The following is an 18,420-nucleotide window of genomic DNA, read 5'->3' on the forward strand; positions in this document are numbered from 1 at the left end:
AAGGTATCAGGTGTCTCAGATATATGTAAGAAAGAAAAATGATGGAATATGTGTCAACAGTAGGACTAGATACCTTCACAAAGACAGCATTCAGCCTCATAGCAGATGGGCTTACAACTACCAACTCGAGGAGGACATCCAATGCAGCATCAACTTCAACTTCATTTCCACTGCACACATGGGTCACTAGGGCACCAATCACTTCCTATGCAGAGAAAAGTCAACAGGACTGTGTGAAGCTAAAATATAGTACGGTCATCTAAAAGAGGTTTGTGCCCAAGGCCATTCCAATCTCAACCTGGTTAAAATCCCAACCCACCTCATTCTATCACCTACTTCTATGAACTGGTTTCATTACTATTAGATTCAAGAGGTTTAGGATTATGTCTCTAACTACACTACCATCCATCTTGATTTACGCCCCATATTTTACTAGTGAGCACTATCTAAGCCCTCTGGATTTTGCTTCCTGGTATAATCTTTCTTTTTTCTCATAAGTGTCAAATATTACCCATTAAATTGTAGTTGTACTTAATCTATTAAAATTTACTGAAAAGGTGGCACTCAAGAAGCTAAAGGTTTTAAAGTTGTTTTAAGTTAGACTTATTTTTTCAAGTAAACATAGGTCATGATGGTGTGTCTAAGCCATTAAGATGGTTCTCTACAAATGTCTTAGATGTCACTCTTCCCTTCCTTTATACTGCTGTTTCACACCAAATTATAGTGCTCGGAATCTAGCATAAATAGATCTCAAATGCAGATCAATCTCAAATGCAGATTTATTTGAGATCTCAAATAAATCTCATAGATTCTCAAATGCGGTAGCTATCTGATGCCAGATGTCTATTACTCCACTTTAAATGTGTTTTTTTTTCCTGCTTTAAATTTTAAAAATTTTATATTTTTCATTTTAAAATTCTCTCTTTTTTTGGCCACACCGTGGGATCTTAGTTTCTTGACCAGGGATCAAACCCACTCCCCTGGCATTAGAGGTGCAAAGTCTTAACCACTGGACCACCAAAGAAATCTCAGTATTCATTTTTAAAAACTGCCCTTTCAAATGTGCTTTCCTGTTGGTAATAAAGGTATAACATAAATGACCAATACAAAACAAGACACTTTGGTCTTTGTTCTCCTAATCACTTTCCATAAGTACAGCCTTCCCTGTATGTGTGCTAATAAATGTGGTGTCTGGTATTCACGAAAACAGGGTTAGGCCCTCAGGTATTTCTCTCTTATTTGTTTCTCACGACACTTTTTTCTAGAGAACAATTTCAGGATCAACTGGCAGTAGATTATTAGCAGGTAAGTTTAAAACTGCCATTCCTGTACTGTGAAAACTACATGATAACCCCAAGGCAAATGTTTGTTTCAAGCAGACTGGAGCAAGACTGAGAGAATTTAAAGCTCAAGACACAGAGTTAGATCCTCAAGTCCAATCTCTTCATTTAGAGACTAGGACTAGAACTAAGTTTTCCCAACTCCCAGTTCAGAGTTCTTCCTTCTTCAATGCCTTTCAACCAGTAAGAAACAAATACTGGATCACATGCAAGTCATTCGGGATGGCATTTCTTTTCTTTTCCCTGTCTCCTCCTTCCCAAGATAAATATTTCAACGTACCTGCTGACAGTAAGTGTCAAAAAACATAAAAGAATATCTGTATAGAAGACTGCCAAACAAAATTATGCTCTGGTCTAGGGAGTTCAACAAACTCTGAGCCAGCGACAAAATGGATGGACAAACATCCTTAAGAACCTTGAGGAGAAAGAAGTAGAGAAAAATGAAGCTGTGGGAGAGACTTCGTTATCACAGCACCTAGAGCTGCTATTGCTAACCCTTTTACGATGTCAGAATTCTCCCCAATTCTTAATTTAAGGAATTTTAATTTCTGTTTTACTCAGAATAATCCTTCATTCTGAGCTTCTCTTAGAATCAGTGAAATTCAATATATGGATAAGAATTGACCTTTAAACTCAAAGAAGTTAAATCACAAGCCTAATAGCTTGTAATCTGACCAGCTTGGGACAAGAACCCAAACTTCTAAATTCAAATTTCCTCACTTAATCTTATTGCCTCCCTGGGGATACAGTGGGCCTGTTCTTCCCTGGTTATGATTTTAAATCAGTCTATAACATTCAATCTAATTAAACTGATTTCTTTTAAAGTATATCAAGAGGAGAACTGTTTATGTCCTAACAAGAAGGCAGTAGGTGGACATGAATGGAACCAGAATAAATAACCAATTATTAAGTTCAGTTTCTTTAAATGGGTATAATGCTTTACTGAGGAAGATGCAATAAAAAATTATATACGGTTTCTGCCCTCTGCAAAGTTATAGACCAAAACACACATCAGAGCACAAATAAGCACAGACAATACTGTAAGATAAAACAATACAAATTTTAAATCCATTCCTAAATAATAGTCTTAAGTCAACTACATATTCTCCTTAATTCCTAAGCCAAGTCCCAAAACTCTGGTTCACCCAGTTTTCTAAGGTGTACACTGTTAATATTCTGAATATTCACCTGGAAAATACCATTTCTAGATTATAAAATTCCATATCAAATGGTTTATACTTCAACAAGAATGATCACCTAAGGGTCATATGCTGAATGGCTAAAATAGTGATAATTCAAAAGATATAAAATTATGTCTCTACTAGCATTCCTCTGATAATGTTATACTCAGGGGGTTTTAGAAACTACTTAAAACAGGATACAGAAGGCAAGTTTGTCAAATGTTACAGATCACAGAGAGCTAGACAATTAAAATGATTAATATAAAATCAAGATTCAAAAGTCTCAATGGACTTGAACAATGGGTTGAAACTAATATGATAATTTCTAAGGGAGATGTGAAGTTCTCCATTTTAGGTCAAAAATGAAATCACAGAAGACCTGAATTACAATATTTCCTATAAAAGAGAACACAGGGCTTGAGTCAACGAATTGTTCAACGAATTGAGTTCAACGAACTGTTGAACCAATTTTGTGCTTCTTTTGCTAAAAAGATGAAAACCAATCTTAGTTTGATTTTATTAATATTTATAATGTCACAATCAAGGTGGTAATAATCCCACTATGTTCTGAAATATACTAAGCTCCCTGTAAAAGATTATTACCCAGCAAAGGTGGCGGTGTCATGATTTCCACACAGGGTAGGAAAGGTTAAAACAACCTCTGTAACTTTCAGACTAATGCTGCCCGATTTCTCTGACACTTACCAAGTAATGAATATAGAATGTACCCTGTAGCAGATCTTCTTCAAAGCAGCCTGATCGAATCTTATTTCTTAGCACCCTCTCAATGTACTTCTTTGTCTGAGTGTTGGTGCTATAGATGATGAGAAGCATTGCCAGGTCAAAAATCTGTTGTCAATAAATATGCACCAATAGGAAACAGTTTACTAAATCAGTACATTTACTGCAACAAAACAGCAGCTCTCAACTTTTTCCATTAAGACAAACACTACTCATTTGCTCAACATAATCCCATGGGAGTACCTACAGTTTCATAAAACCTAGAATATTTTTCAGAGAAATGAAGTGTCGCAACTATTAACCACTGGTATCCTTTAAGAAAATGTTGAAGGGCTTCCCTGGTGGCTTAGTAGTAAAGAATCTGCCTGCCAATGCAAAAGACACAGGTTCAATTCCTGATGAGGGAAGATCTCATATGCCACAGAGCAACTAAATCTATGTGCCGCAACTACTTAGTCTGTGCTTTAGGGTCCTAGAGCCATGACTACTGAACCCCAAAAGCCCAAGAGTCCATGCTCTGCAACAAGAGAAACCACTGCAATGAGAAGCTTGAGCAGGGCAACTAGAGAGTAGCCTCCACTCGCTGCAACTAGAGAAAAGCACATGGAGCAATGAAAAGCCAGTACAGCCAAAAATAAATAAATAAACAAAATTATTTAAAAAATACTGGAATACAAGTAGTACCATTACAGAAACAACTTTGAATAGCTTCACATTTATTAAAGAAAAAAATCACTTGCCAAATTCAGTATATATTTTCATTATTATTAGGAAAATTACTTCGTGAAAAGTTAGAGACTGAAAATGTCTGTCAATCTGAACATGGTTATATAAATTATGATGGTCATTTTCAACATATTATATGGCCATTAAAAATGAGATACACTATATTTTTTGACAGGGACATTCACAATATATTGTGAAGCGAAAGAAAAGCAATCTGCAATAATCACAATAAGATTCCATTTTTATAAAAATAATATACAAGTGCAAATATGCGTAAGTATAAGAGTGAGCATGCTTGTGCTTGCACACATATACAACTCACATGTGAATAAGAAAAATCTAGAAGAACAATAATCCAGAAGAGTGGCACAGAGATTGGAGGTAAACTTCATTTTATAGATATTTAGATACTTGTGATGTTTTTCCCTCCCCAATTAGCTTGTATCACCTATGTTTAATTTAAAAAAAAAGGAGAGGGAGAGAGTTTAAAAAGCCAAGCAGGACAAAAAAGAAAAGAACAAACTACTTGGAACTTGCACAACTCAATAGCAAAAATACAATCCAATTAAAAGATGGTCAGAGAATCTGAACAGTCATTTTTCCAAAGACATACAGTCAGCCAATGAACATGAAAAGATGTAAATCATCAGGGAAAGGTAAATCAAAACCACAATGAAGTATCACTTCACATCTGTTAAAATGGCTATAATCAAAAGGACAAAGAGTAACAAATGTTAGACAAAAATAACAAAGGAGGGACAGCAAAGAGAACCCTGTGCACTGTTGGTAGGAATATAAATTGATACAACCACTATGGAGAACAGTGTGGAGGGGCCTCAAAAAAATAACAATAGAACTACTATAGATCCAGCAATCCCACTTCTGATTATGCATTTGAAGAAAATAAACACTAATTTGCAAAGATATCTGTACCTCCATGTTCATTAGAGCATTATTTACAATAACTGAGACATGGAAACAACTGAAGAGTCCACTGATGGAATGGATAAAGAAAATGTGATACACAGAGAGAGAGACCATTATTCAGCTACCAAAGAGAATGAAATCTTGCTATTTGCAACAACATGGATGATCCCTGATGGTATCATTCTGAAATACATCAGACAGACAAAGACAAACACTGTATGATCTCAATTATATGTGGAATCTAAAAAATAAAAATGAATTTATAGATACAGAGACTAGATTGGTGGTTGCCAGAGGTGATGCGAGGGAACTGGTAAAAAGAGTAAAGGTACAAATTTCAGTTATAAAATAAATAAGTCACAGGGATATAACGTACAGCATGGTGAATATAGTTAATGATACTGTACCGCACATCTGAAAGCTGCTAAGAGAGTAGATCTTGCAAGTTCTTACCACAAGTAAAAAAACTTGTACTAGCAGTGTACAGTAATGGACATTAACGACTGCTGTAATGATCATTTTGCAAATGACTTATACAAATAACAAATCCTTGCATTGTATGTCTAATATAATATTATCAATTTATCAATTTTATCTCAATTAACAGTAACATATATTGTTAGATGCTCTAATTAATAAAAACAAAAAACAGCAAATTACTTGGGACATCCTTTCACTGATGGCCCAACTCAGACACCAAAATTAGGATAGATTATAGCAGAAAATATAGCTATTAAAAGCCATCCTTTCAGATTATCTTCCTCAAGCAGTTAATGTTTACTAGAGCAGCTACAAAAGGATGACTGGAAGATGCCAGACCAAATAGCAGGGAGGAAAGCCAGGCAATGTCACTAATTTTACATCTATAATATTTAAAATTCATAGAAGATTAACATTACCTTGTGTTCACCCTCCGAGGGGGTCCTTTCAATTGCCTGGAAAAACAAGGGTCACAAAAATATTACAACACGTAAGAACACGTCTGAACCAATCTGCTCATCTGGCAAACCATCATCTATTATTTCTACTTGATTGACTTTCAAGACTTTTATTTCAACTACCTTTACTTACATATCCATGACTGATTGCCAGCCATTTCTTCCTCAATGTTGAAAGATCTCACTCACCTTAATCCAGGCTTCTGAAATGATTTTCTCGTATCTAATAGCTGACTTTATTACATCGAAGAGAAGAGTAACACAGTCTTGACCGCTATTTTCTTGATTTCCTGAAAAACTACAAGTAGCAGAGGGAAAGGAAATCCTTCTTACCAGAGAAGGACCTGTAAGATCTGGATTCCTGCTTACTAGGCATGTGCCTTAAAACCAGGCATAACTTCATGCGTAAAATGGCTAATAAAAATTTATTGCAGTCTATCAGGGATTGATGTGAAGAGCAAAGGGAATACACACACACACACACACACACACACACATTCAGTCATGTACATATACATACCTATAAATATTATTTGAAAAATAATAGTAGTACATTATTGTGATATTACTACATAATTTGTAGTTGTAAATATTAAGATCTTCTCTCCCGGCTCCACAATAAATGTCAGAAAACTTTCCTTGCTCATGTGAGAAAAAGGGTGGTTAACTGTCCATGAGTTTATACCTTGTTTGTCCTTTATTTCTCAACCTGCTTAGAGAAACTTGGAACTGTGAAGGCAAAATACAGTGCTGCAGATCCAACTTCTCTCGAAGCTCAGAAATTACCTACAGCAAATAAATGGGTTAGCTGTGTGTTCTGATCATTCATAGCAGCTAGGCACAATCTATTTTTCCAACAGAAGAACCGTAACATTCTCCTCAAAGACTGAGGAAGAATCATTAAACGAATTATTAAACAAGGCAGTTTGAAAAAGACAGTTGATGAAAATAAGTAATGTGACTACAGTACATCATGCTCCTTAAAATTCCACAATTCCTTGAGGCATTACACTGAAATAGCAAATATAACCTATAGCAGCTAATACAGAACAATAAGTCTGACTAGTAGATCCATTCTCTCCCCTGAATACTATCTGGACTAATTAGCATTATCAATTAGTTTCAGGACAGAGAAGAGCAATCAGAACCTTTTAAACAATTTATCTTGATATATCTTCCTCTAGGTTAGGCTTCTTTTCACTGCTGAGTTTCACAAGAGCACCACAGCTATTCTCTGTACTGTCCAGGATCTAATACCCTAGTGTTTGTTGGGAAACAGTAGAGTACCTCAAGCGCATCTGTGGGGGTTATGGAATGAAGAATGAATTTGATGATCACAGGTAAGTCATCCAAACTGACAGATGACAGCTTACCCATCACTAACTGGCGGACCTAAACACAAAAAACACAAGATTTTACATATTTCCATGTTAATATCTCAATCTAGTAACGACTCATTAGGTAAAACTAGAAAAATTCTCTCACTCAGCTTCTCACTTGCACTTTCAGAAGAAAAACACATTTTACTTTTTTCCAAATTACAAGATCTCAATAGTTAATGCTACAGCTTCTTCAAAAACAGAGAGGTGATAAATATGAAAGATTTATTATCTTACATTTTGGAGCCTGAATTTTCCACTGGTTACAGAAAGCCATGAAAATTTGTTATTCCTATGGGAGCAGTTTGTAAATATGCAGGCAACACAGAAAATTTCCACTAAAACTTACGGCTTAAAAACAAACAGTTCATCTATCACAGTATAGCATATAAAATTCATCAAAAAAAAAAAAAGTAGGTGTCATTCAGCACTGTTTCAAAATGAAATTTTCATTATATACAATTGGTCCAGGGCAATGAATGACTGACATCGGTCCTGGGAGGCGAGAAGACTAGTTCTGTTTCTGGAGAGTAGAGTCCTCCATACCTTAGTCAGGAGCTTTGACTCAAGTTGGAGGCTAGAAAGGACATCCAAGATTGGGACGGTGAGCAGAGTATTCTCTGTTAGGAGGTCGCTGTGAACAGTGGAAAAGAAATTATGCAACTTTTAACAGAACTGAGCAAGTAATGACTTGGGAAAATCATCCAAGGTATGGGAAGAGAGGATATACTTAGCTCCCATTAAATTCTATTTGTAGTATGTTTCATTAAAATTCTCTTGTGTAAAAAAAATAAATAAATGCACATTTTGAAAAATTCAAACAACAAGAAACCCTATCTTATCATCACCACTACTCAGAGGAAACCACTGTTGAGTTTGGTCCATATCCTTCCTCAGAAAAGGAAAAAGAAAAGCCACAATTACAATGAAGCGGGATAAATATGATACCTATATGTGCAGGGTGCTACAGTAGCATAGAGAAGGACAGCAATGGATTCTAAGAGAAAGTTAGACAAAAGGACAGGCAGGCGAAGTGACGGGTATAGGGCTATACACAGAAGGAGCAGTCTGCCCAAAAGTACAAAGGCAAGAAATCTCTAGGCCTTTTCAGAGATAGCTTTACAGATAACTACAGAAAAGGAAGTATTACAAATTGAAGTTTTTAATTACTTCTAGGATAAATACAGTTGCATTACCCCTTCTTCGTTACTGCTCTATCAATTAGAATTTTTCACATAAATGTTAGAGAGCAATGGATCTGACACAACAATGTGCATTAGAATGAGTCATTTAGGGAACCAAAGAACATTGATGTTTAATAGGTTCCACAAACCATCCGGATGTGAAGTCCTGATTGAGGACACCCGTGGGTAGAGGAAATGCTGACAAAACAAAAAAAATGCTAATAAACAAAGGAAAGTTTACGTCTCCACAGATCAAATTTATATATCTAATCCTAAACCAGACTTCATATTTACAACATAGATCTACTTAAATATATATTCATTATTAGAAAAACAAGTCACATTCAATATCCCAGTAAGACAAGTATCATTCTCTTTTATACAGAAACACAATATTATTACTCTTTTTATACTGTAGCAATAGGCTCCCAGAGTGAAGGCTTGCTCAAGATGGCAACAAGGTGCTTACCCACCTGAGCTCTTTCCCCACATCAGCATGCTGGGAATCCCCTAGGATCTCAGGTAGGCTGATGACAAAGTCATGTTGTAGGCACAGCGGAGCAATACTGATCAGCTGCATGATCTTGGTGGTAAGATCCTGCAGTGGAGGACACTATTATAAGAACTGTAACACAGTATCCAGAATAGAGAAAGACTTCTTACTCTCAAAATATAGAGCTGGAATTCTTTTGTGTACAACATGACAACTACACATACATCCAAGCTCAAAATCTAAAATCAGAAGTAAATCACCTAGAGATTTTTCACAAATGAGATGGTATCTATATTAAAAAAAAAAAAAGGAGGCTGGATGGTATATTATCTAATCTCTTTATTTCACTTAATATTTACATCTCTATTTCCTTTTTTAAAAGATAGGGATCTGTTGCTCAAGGATACTCAATTAATAAGTGCCAGACCCAAAATTCCAGCCCAGATGAGACTACAAAACTCATGTTCTTCCAAATAAAGATTTAGCCTTTGAATGTGACAAAACTTAGTAGAATGATTTTAAGAACTCTGCAGAATAAGCACAAGGCTCAAAACAGATTCATCTTTACCAAGGTACTTAATAACAAAACTCCCAAAGAAATTTTCCTCAATATGTAATTAAATCAACACATCTGCAGAGAAGTAAGATGGTTTCAGATCTTACTTTTTTTGAGAAATAAAACATAATAATCTCTGTATTTTGAGAAATTCGTGACTTCCTTCCAAATAATTCATTTAATAAATCACATCCAGTCATCACAGTTATGGGCTTCCCTGGTGGCTAAGCTGGTAAAGAATCCACCAGCAATGCAGGAGACCTGGGTTTGATCCCTGGGTTGGGAAGATCCCTTGGAGAAAGGAAAGGCTATCCACTCCAGTATTCTGACCTGGAGAATTCCATGGACTATCCATGGGGTTGCAAAGAGTCAGACAAGACTTCACTTCCATCACAGTGAGATATATTTCTGTTTTTTGAAGACATTTAAAGGATGAAATAACCATGATTTTCAAACTACGAAAGCTAAAAAAGCTAATGGATAGAAAAATATGAATTTCCTGTCTAGAAAGGCAAAAAACCCTGCAAATTCCAAAGGTTTGGTGTTATGTGTAGAAAACACTCTCTCTAAAGACAAGGGACCAAAAAAGTACCCAAGCCTACCTTGCTATCCACAATTCGGTCCAGCCACTTCAGCTGATTGATGATGAGTTGAGGCATGCTGAGTCCATCACTGTTCACTCTGAAACGTTAGGGTGGATGAAAAATCAGGAACGAAGCCTGTCTGCACAGCAGCAAACATTAATACTGCATATAACATCACAGCCATTCAATTAACGTTTACTAAACTTAACCACGGGTTGCACGCTGTGCTAGACACACAGATGATACAAAAAAAAACATAAGACATATGCATATATGTTGAGAAAGATGTCTGGAAGAAGATGCATTGAACTGTTAGTGACTACATCTGGGGAGGGTTCAGAGGGGAAGAAAGGTCTGGAGAGTATCTCTTAAAATACATAAACAATTTTTTAAATAAAGATTATTAATAAATTGGGTAAGAGAAATTATTTTTAAAAGGTAAAAACTAATTACCTAGATGTGATAAGTACTAAAACAGCAGAATATTTTTTTACTGGAATAGAAACCTAGGTCAGATGTGAAAGTATTAAAAACCATCCATATATGAATGATAAAAAGTTGACTCAGTAATGTTTCCCCTAAGATGACAGTCTTTGCCTTCTTCCCAGCCTCCTATGTCTAAGTTTTGGATTACCTCCAGCTCCTCTTCTTGACAACACCTTCAATCTTTGTTTATAATAGTCAAGATTAACTACTAAGAAAGACTAGCCAGGACACAAATAATCTAGTGCAGTCCATTCAGGCAAAGCATGAATTTTTAAAGATGAACCTTCAAGCTTACTATTATTACATATAAGACACTGAAAAAGCACATTTTAAAAAGGAGAAAATAAAAATGACCCAAATCCTCTCATCCAGAGATGTCCATCACTGACATACATATGTCTATGTAAATGTATATGTATGATTTTTTGTTAACAAAATATTGAGTGAACTGTAAATATGACTTGCAACCTGAATTTTTTTAAATGGTATATAATCCTTTTTACAATTTTTAATATCCACACGATATTCCTATACTAATTTACTTAACCAATCCCTTTTACTTAAAAATCTGTTTACAATTTTTATTTTAAACAGCAATAATATTCATTACTGTTTTCATTCAGAGCTATTACATTTGGATAAATTAGGAGGTACAGCTGAACATAAAGCAAAATCTAAGGTTTTGATACACACAACTTCCTGATCTTCAGAGTGATTACACTGCTTTATATATGTTTACCAGTGATGTATGAACTGGCTTGTTCATTACTCGACAAGGGAGATCCTTTGAGAGTAAAAAAAAACATTTTATTTGAAATTGTTGTCTTTGATTATTAATGAACTTGAGCATTAAAAAAAATTTAATGCTCTTATATTTCTTCTCTGTGAATTATCTATTCATGAGCTTTATCTACTTTTCTATTAGGCTGCTCTTTTTTCCTAACTTATTTTTTTTAATGAAACAAACAAACAGTGTTTGTTTTTCTTTTTTGGCCATGTCACATGGCTTGCAGGATATTAGTCCCCATACAGGGATCAAACCTGGGCCCCTGATAGTGAAAGCCTGGAATCTTAACCATTAACGTACCTTGCTAAAAAATGGCAGCACACATACAGTATAAAACTGAAAAGGTAAAGAATAGTATTCAGACAATATCTGACTCCAGCCAACTGGCTCCCCTCCTTGGAAACAATCACTACCACCAATTTATCGTGCATTCTTCTAGGAATACATAAGACATGCTACTAAAATTTCAAAAAAGTCACCACAGTTAAACTTGAGTAGTTAATTAAAAATCTGGAGTCATGATAAATATGATCTTCAGAGGTACCAAAGATGTTTCAGAGCAATCTTTTCAGAGAAACAGAAGTACACTAGGATATATAACTTCACTTACTTTTCAAAAAGAAATTCTGGCAACTTTTCAAATAAGACTTTGATAATGGCAGGCTAAAAGAGAAGACACAGGGAGTTAGGAGATGGTCTCGAAATGTACAAAAGAAATGTACAATTAGTGGTAATTCTCTCCATCAAGATTCTTGGAGGCAAAAACCTGCTATAATTGAAATGTTCATTTTTAAGAATGTCCATATGAATGCTGCCTATATTTTGAACAGAACCTGTTGGAATACAAAAATCTGTCAGTAATCCACCCTCTGAAAAATTGCAAAATGACTATCAAGGCAATACTAAAATGATCAGATAATCAATAATATGATTAATTATAATGACAACTGTTAACCCATGACATGCAAATTTTAACAGATTATCAAACAGTTTGCAAGAAAGAAGATTTCTCTTCAGGGGAACAAGAGAGCTTTTATAGACTTAAGTAAACTAAATGATATTCAAGATTTCCAATGAAAAGGAAAAGAAAATGCTAAGATTAACAGTGGGAGAGACTGTCTACTAAATAAAGAGACAGAGAGGAGGAAAATGGCACAATCTAGTTAATAAGCAAATACAAAGCTAAATGGGAAATGATGCAGATGTGAATATAGCAGAGACATACGTGGTATACACAGCACCTAGCATGAAGCTTTACAAAACAGGAAGCAGAGCCTGACCGGACAAACAAGACTTCAGGATATAATAGGCTGATCAGCTCAGTCCAAACCATCGATATTGCTCTCCAGATTCATCTCAGCAACAGGGCTGTGGGAAACTGCTATAAACTCAAATGCTCCTATTACCCCTGCTCTACCCTGTGCTCCGAACTAAAAAGCTTCTTGATGAAAGTGAAAGTGGAGCGTGAAAAAGTTGGCCTAAAGCTCAACATTCAGAAAACGAAGATCATGGCATCTGGTCCCATCACTTCATGGGAAATAGATGGGGTAACAGTGGAAACAGTGTCAGACTTTATTTTTGGGGGCTCCAGAATCACTGCAGATGGTGACTGCAGCCATGAAATTAAAAGACGCTTACTCCTTGGAAGAAAAGTTATGACCAACCTAGATAGCGTATTCAAAAGCAGAGACAGTACTTTGCCAACAAAGGTCCGTTTAGTCAAGGCTATGGTTTTTCCAGTGGTCATGTATGGATGTGAGAGTTGGACTGTGAAGAAGGCTGAGCGCCGAAGAACTGATGCTTTTGAACTGTGGTGTTGGAGAAGACTCTTGAGAGTCCCTTGGACTGCAAGGAGAACCAACCAGTCCATTCTGAAGGAGATGAGCCCTGGGATTTCTTCGGAAGGAATGATGCTGAAGCTGAAACTCCAGTATTTTGGACACCTCATGCGAAGAGTTGACTCACTGGAAAAGATTCTGATGCTGGGAGGGATTGGGGGCAGGAGGAGAAGGGGACGACAGAGGATGAGATGGCTGGATGGCATCACTGACTTGATGGATGTGAGTCTGAGTGAACTCTGGGAGTTGGTGATGGACAGGGAGGCCTGGTATGCTGCGATTCATGGGGTCGCAAAGAGTCGGACACGACTGAGCAACTGAACTGAACTGATACACCACAAATCACATCCATGAGATGTTCACACAAAGTGGCACAGCCTCACCTGCAATATGTCAATCCCCAGAAGCAATTTAATGAGGCTCTTACAGTAAGATGTGCCCGTGCTGTTAAAAAAAGAGAGAAAGAAATTTGTTTTCTGTTTTGTGATACTGTTTTTATTATCCTTTGTCCATAAAATTGGTTAAATATGTAATTTTTGAGGAGAAACTATCCTTTAGAGAAGAAATACAGCACATGAGAAGACAGCTCTTAAGTCACAGAGAGGAAAAGAGTTGAAATTGTTACCAACAGAGGTGAGATACATTTTGGATTCTTAGTATCTTAGTTACTTAAAAAACATTTTGGATTCTTAGTATCCTGAACTTAATAATTTAAAGGTTAGGCTACAACTCAGAAAAAGAGAGCTATAAATCAGAAGCAAAATTCCAAAAAAACCTGCATTGGCTCCAACTTCCCCACACCCCCAATCCAACTCATGTAAACTTTCAGCAACTCGATGACTCGTCTCCACACCTGGTTTCCTCATCCTGCAGACGTTCACAAGACAAAAGGCAGCTCCTGAAACTGTCCTGGTTCTCAATGTAAGACTCCAGGCCGCTAACGAACTCTTCTATTATCTTGGTAACATTAAAAAAAAACAAGAGCAAAAATTTTAGTTTAACATTTGCTGTGGGTTAAATAAAATCATTCTAGCACATTCAACTTTATGCCAGTGACTTTAAATTCCCAATTGAAGAGTACTGCTGGCAAAAAAACCCCACAGTACTAGGGAGAAAATACATACTGTGGGATAAGAAGGATGTTTCCTCAGAGTCTGAAAGAGCTTCTTTTGGAAAAAGATTTGATCCACAGCTATGAGAAAAGAAGACTAGTTGGTCCCCAGTGTCTTGAACCCTTCTGACTATAATCTCCCTTTCCTAAGACCTAGGTTCCTGTCTGATGAAGCCAATAAAGGTATTCCCAACCTAATAAACCCACAGCAGAACAGAATTAGCATTAGTAAAGGATAGCTACTAAGTATTTTAAAAAGATGCCATAGCCTTAACTGAATGGGATAATCTATACTCCCAAAGTAGGGCCTTATATGGCTTTATTTAGAAATTTTCCCATAATTTAATTAATTAATTTCCCATGAAATTAATTCTGACCCAAATAAATACCCTGGCTATTTATTTTTTCACAAGAAAACAAAGTAATACCACATATAACATTCTTTCTTAAAAAAAAAAAAAAAGAATTAGACATACTTTACTCAACATGCAGTACCTAAAATGTAATTTCAGTTTCATCCTTGTCTCCAGACAGATGGTGCTCCCATTTCTAATCTTCACTGCCTCTCTAGAAAATCCATTATTCAGTTCTGAGCCCTTTCACTATACCCAGAGAAAAGATTTTCTTAAAATATTACCTAGTTGGTTCTGACTTTCTCCTGTTTTAAGAGTAATTCCTGATGCCTTAAGAAACTTTACAAAGACATTGTCATTTTCTTCAACTTCATTGTGAACATGAGATTTCTTTGTTTTTTTGGAAAGTGGCTGCTTCCTGGCTTCTGAAAATTGAAAAAAAAATTCAAGAATGCGACAAAGAGTAGAGAAAAGCTTAAAATGTAAACCCTAGAACAATAACCCTAGGATAGTTGATGGGTTCCTGAGAGACTATACTGGAACTGATGCTGCAGTGAAATTTTATCTCTAACAAGGGTCAGCAATAATGGCTTGCAGACAAACAAAACAATTAACAAACAATTATTTTCACCTATTGAGTTTTCTTTTGAAGAATTCAAAATATGCCACCTCTAACAAGAATAACCACAGAAATGTTTCCCACCCAAATTCTAAAGCAGCCAGGGTCTCTCACGTACTCTACAAATCACTGCATTAGAATCACTGAGAAGGTTATTGGAAGCATATTCTTAGGTCACATCCCAGACGTACAGAATCAAAATTTCAAGGCTGGAGCCTGGGAATCTAAATTTTTAATAATTTATATTCTGCAGGTAATAATCCTTACTCACACCGAAGCTTGAGAACCAATGATTAGGATGCAGAGGTAGAAGAATGTGACAGATTCTCCTACGTCATATCTTTGAGTACAAAGTCCAGACTGATTTCATCCCAAGACTTTCAATCCATGAGAAGTAATTTTAAAAAATAAGCAAACATAAACAAAAAGGTTCAGTATGATTATCTACTCTTCTCCCTTAATGAAGCAATGTTAGAATTGCCTTAATAGAAGACTATCAGCCATAGTCTTCTCATAGACAGAGTCTATCCTCTTTCTTTGCCTCTGGTGCGTTTGTCTTGATATGATGTTACTCCTTTCTATGTCATCATCACAGCATTTACCGAGATCATAAATTTTTTTAAGGGAGGAAAGATGACCATAAGATTTTTAAAGGGTTCCCTGGTGGCTCAGATGATAAAGAAGCTGCCTGCAACACAGGAGACCCAGGTTCAATTCCTGGGTCAGGAAGATCCCCTGGAGAAGGGAATGGCTACCCACTCCAGTATTCTTGCCTGGAGAACTCCATGGACAGAGGAGCCTGGTGGGCTACAGTCCATGAGGGTCCCGCTGAGTCGGACAAGACTAAGCAACTAACACAACAACAGTAGGATGTTTGGGGCTTCCCTGGTGGCTGAGTTGGTAAAGAATTCGCCTGCAATGCGGGAGACCTGGGTTCAATCCCTGAGTTGGGAAGATACCTTGAAGGAGGGCATGACAACTCATTCCAGTATTCTTGCCTGGAGAATCCCCAAGGACAGAGGAGCCTGGTGGGTGGCAGTCCATGGGGTTGCAAAAAGTCGGACACAACTGACGACTAAGCACAGACTATGTAGTTATCTTTGTGTCCCAGCACCTAAAGGACGTATGATAGATAAGTTCTTACAAATGTAGATTCCTTTTATGTAGAGACTGAAACTCTCAGACTATGGGCATGCCCAAAGTCATACATGCAATTAGAGGTAGAAATTCCATATCTCCTGACACTGGACTCTGTGTATCCTATCTAGTAAGCCTTGATGACTCCAACACTTGAAAGGAGGAACTTTATATCCCTTTTAGTGCCTCACACATTTGCTACAAAAAATAAAGCAACAAATGATTAGACACCTACCAGAGGCATCTTCTGTTGGGCTCTCTTTATCCTCTGACAGTGACAGTTTCCTTTTGGAAATCATTCTGACCAGTCTTCTTCAGTTAAATTACTTTGCAGAACAAATCAGAGAACATAAGTTACTCTGTAGAAGCTAGATACCTTCTGAGAAGTTAAAAATATTAGCTCAAAGAAAACAATTAATGCTCTATCCAAAACCAAAGACTTTACAAAATGCTATCTAAAGCCAGATCTTGAGAAAATTTCAACTCCTCTTTCTGGTCAGTACTTGCTTACTTGCACGACTTGTTTACCTAGTTGCTTCTTTAGCCAGATCACTTCCTTCTTGCTGAAGAATAAAAGCCATATTTCTCTGATATTGAAGATTCTTCACCATTTAACCCCAATCTACTACTCCTTTAACTCATTAATCCAAAACCCCAATGTTGGGGACTGGGCTAGGTGTGGGGGTTACATCTGTGAACCAAAAATGATTTCTGCTCCAACTGAAATGCTGTTATCTGCCTGGAAATTACTCCTTCTCCTTAAAGTCTCAATCAAATGTCTTCTTCCTTGAAAACTAGACTCCTGTCCCCAAAGGAGATTACTCCTCCAGCTTTCCTGCTCCAGAGTATATATAAGAAACCTTAGGACACACTAGACTGAGGGGCTCCTTGAGAGCAGGAATCCAGTGTTGTTTATCTCAGGTATCCCTAGGGCCCAGCATGGTACCTAACATTAAAAAAAAAAAATTCTGAGAATATTCAATAAATGAGAATGGCTGGCAGGAATGTAAATACTAATATCTAACAAAAACTACTAAGTCTTTTATATCTAATACTTCGTTTCTCACAAAACTTTTTGAGGTAGGTACCATTACTTTCAAGACACCTGAGTTCGATGCCTGGGTCGGGAAAATCCCCTGCAGTAGGAAATGGCAACCCACTCCAGTATTTCTGCCTGGAAAATTCCATGAACAGAGGAGCCCAGCGGGCCCCAGTCCATGCAGTTGCAGAGTGGGGCATGACTGACCCACTGAGCGCACGGCCGCGCGCGCGCGCGCGCACACACACACACACACCCCCACCCACACACACACCCACACCCACACCCACATACCCACACACACACACCCACACCCACACACACACACCCACACCCACACACACACACCCCATTATTCTCACATTCAGTGTCAGAGCTGGGATTCCAATTTAGCAATCCGCCTCCAGGATCTCTCTGCCTCTTTAACTACCACCCATAATATTGGCTTCCAACAATATTTACCGTTTACTACTTACCAAACGTCATGCTATGCATTTTTTTTACCCTTTGCCTCGTTTACTATTTATAAGCATTATTAGCCATCCTACAGAAGGAAAAATTAAGCCTCTGGACTTCAGGGAACATGCCCTTAACACGTGCTAACCCGTCCAGCAGCCTCAAACCCGGGGAAACCCGGAAGGCTGCCTGGACTAGGCCCTCCGGGGAGGGGCGGGGGGCGAGGATGGGAGTCAAGTCTCTCCTCACTTCGTCTTTTTAACGACGCAGGAAGGTACCTGTAGGTATTATCCTGCGACTAGACAGTTAAAGAAGCTGAGGTTGAGGGCACGGAGGCTCAGAGAGAAAGGCCAGGCTCTGTTGGGACCGAGAAACCAGGCCGTAAGGTCGCGAGGTCTCGAGAAACGACGACCACTGCCCCACTCACCGGCGGAGAAGGCGTCGCCGACCCTCCTCTTCGAGTTTCCCGCCCGGTACGACGCCACACTGACCCCACTGTAGCGCGCCCTCGCCGTGACGTGAAACGTCCGCGCCGGAAGTGGGCG

General features: G+C 37.5%; 1 protein-coding gene across 1 annotated transcript in view; it reads right to left on the minus strand.

Moving 5' to 3' along the window:
- Window positions 1-18,374, minus strand: part of FANCD2 (FA complementation group D2) — a 48,746-nt gene extending 30,372 nt beyond the window's left edge. Inside the window, exons 1-17 of the mRNA XM_068981999.1 lie at window positions 18,303-18,374; window positions 16,616-16,706; window positions 14,909-15,049; window positions 14,285-14,352; window positions 14,014-14,117; window positions 13,544-13,604; window positions 11,933-11,985; window positions 10,068-10,146; window positions 8,890-9,014; window positions 7,779-7,866; window positions 7,141-7,245; window positions 6,539-6,639; window positions 6,043-6,151; window positions 5,815-5,850; window positions 3,227-3,370; window positions 1,621-1,755; window positions 74-205 (exon numbers count right to left, since the gene is read on the minus strand). Of these exons, the coding sequence (XP_068838100.1) occupies window positions 74-205; window positions 1,621-1,755; window positions 3,227-3,370; window positions 5,815-5,850; window positions 6,043-6,151; window positions 6,539-6,639; window positions 7,141-7,245; window positions 7,779-7,866; window positions 8,890-9,014; window positions 10,068-10,146; window positions 11,933-11,985; window positions 13,544-13,604; window positions 14,014-14,117; window positions 14,285-14,352; window positions 14,909-15,049; window positions 16,616-16,679 (1,545 nt within the window). The 5' untranslated portion in view covers window positions 16,680-16,706; window positions 18,303-18,374. The remainder of the gene's footprint in view (window positions 1-73; window positions 206-1,620; window positions 1,756-3,226; window positions 3,371-5,814; window positions 5,851-6,042; window positions 6,152-6,538; window positions 6,640-7,140; window positions 7,246-7,778; window positions 7,867-8,889; window positions 9,015-10,067; window positions 10,147-11,932; window positions 11,986-13,543; window positions 13,605-14,013; window positions 14,118-14,284; window positions 14,353-14,908; window positions 15,050-16,615; window positions 16,707-18,302) is intronic.
- Between the last annotated feature and the right edge of the window lie 46 nt (window positions 18,375-18,420).

This window comes from Capricornis sumatraensis, chromosome 10, assembly GCF_032405125.1.
Source record: "Capricornis sumatraensis isolate serow.1 chromosome 10, serow.2, whole genome shotgun sequence".
NCBI lineage: Eukaryota > Metazoa > Chordata > Mammalia > Artiodactyla > Bovidae > Capricornis > Capricornis sumatraensis.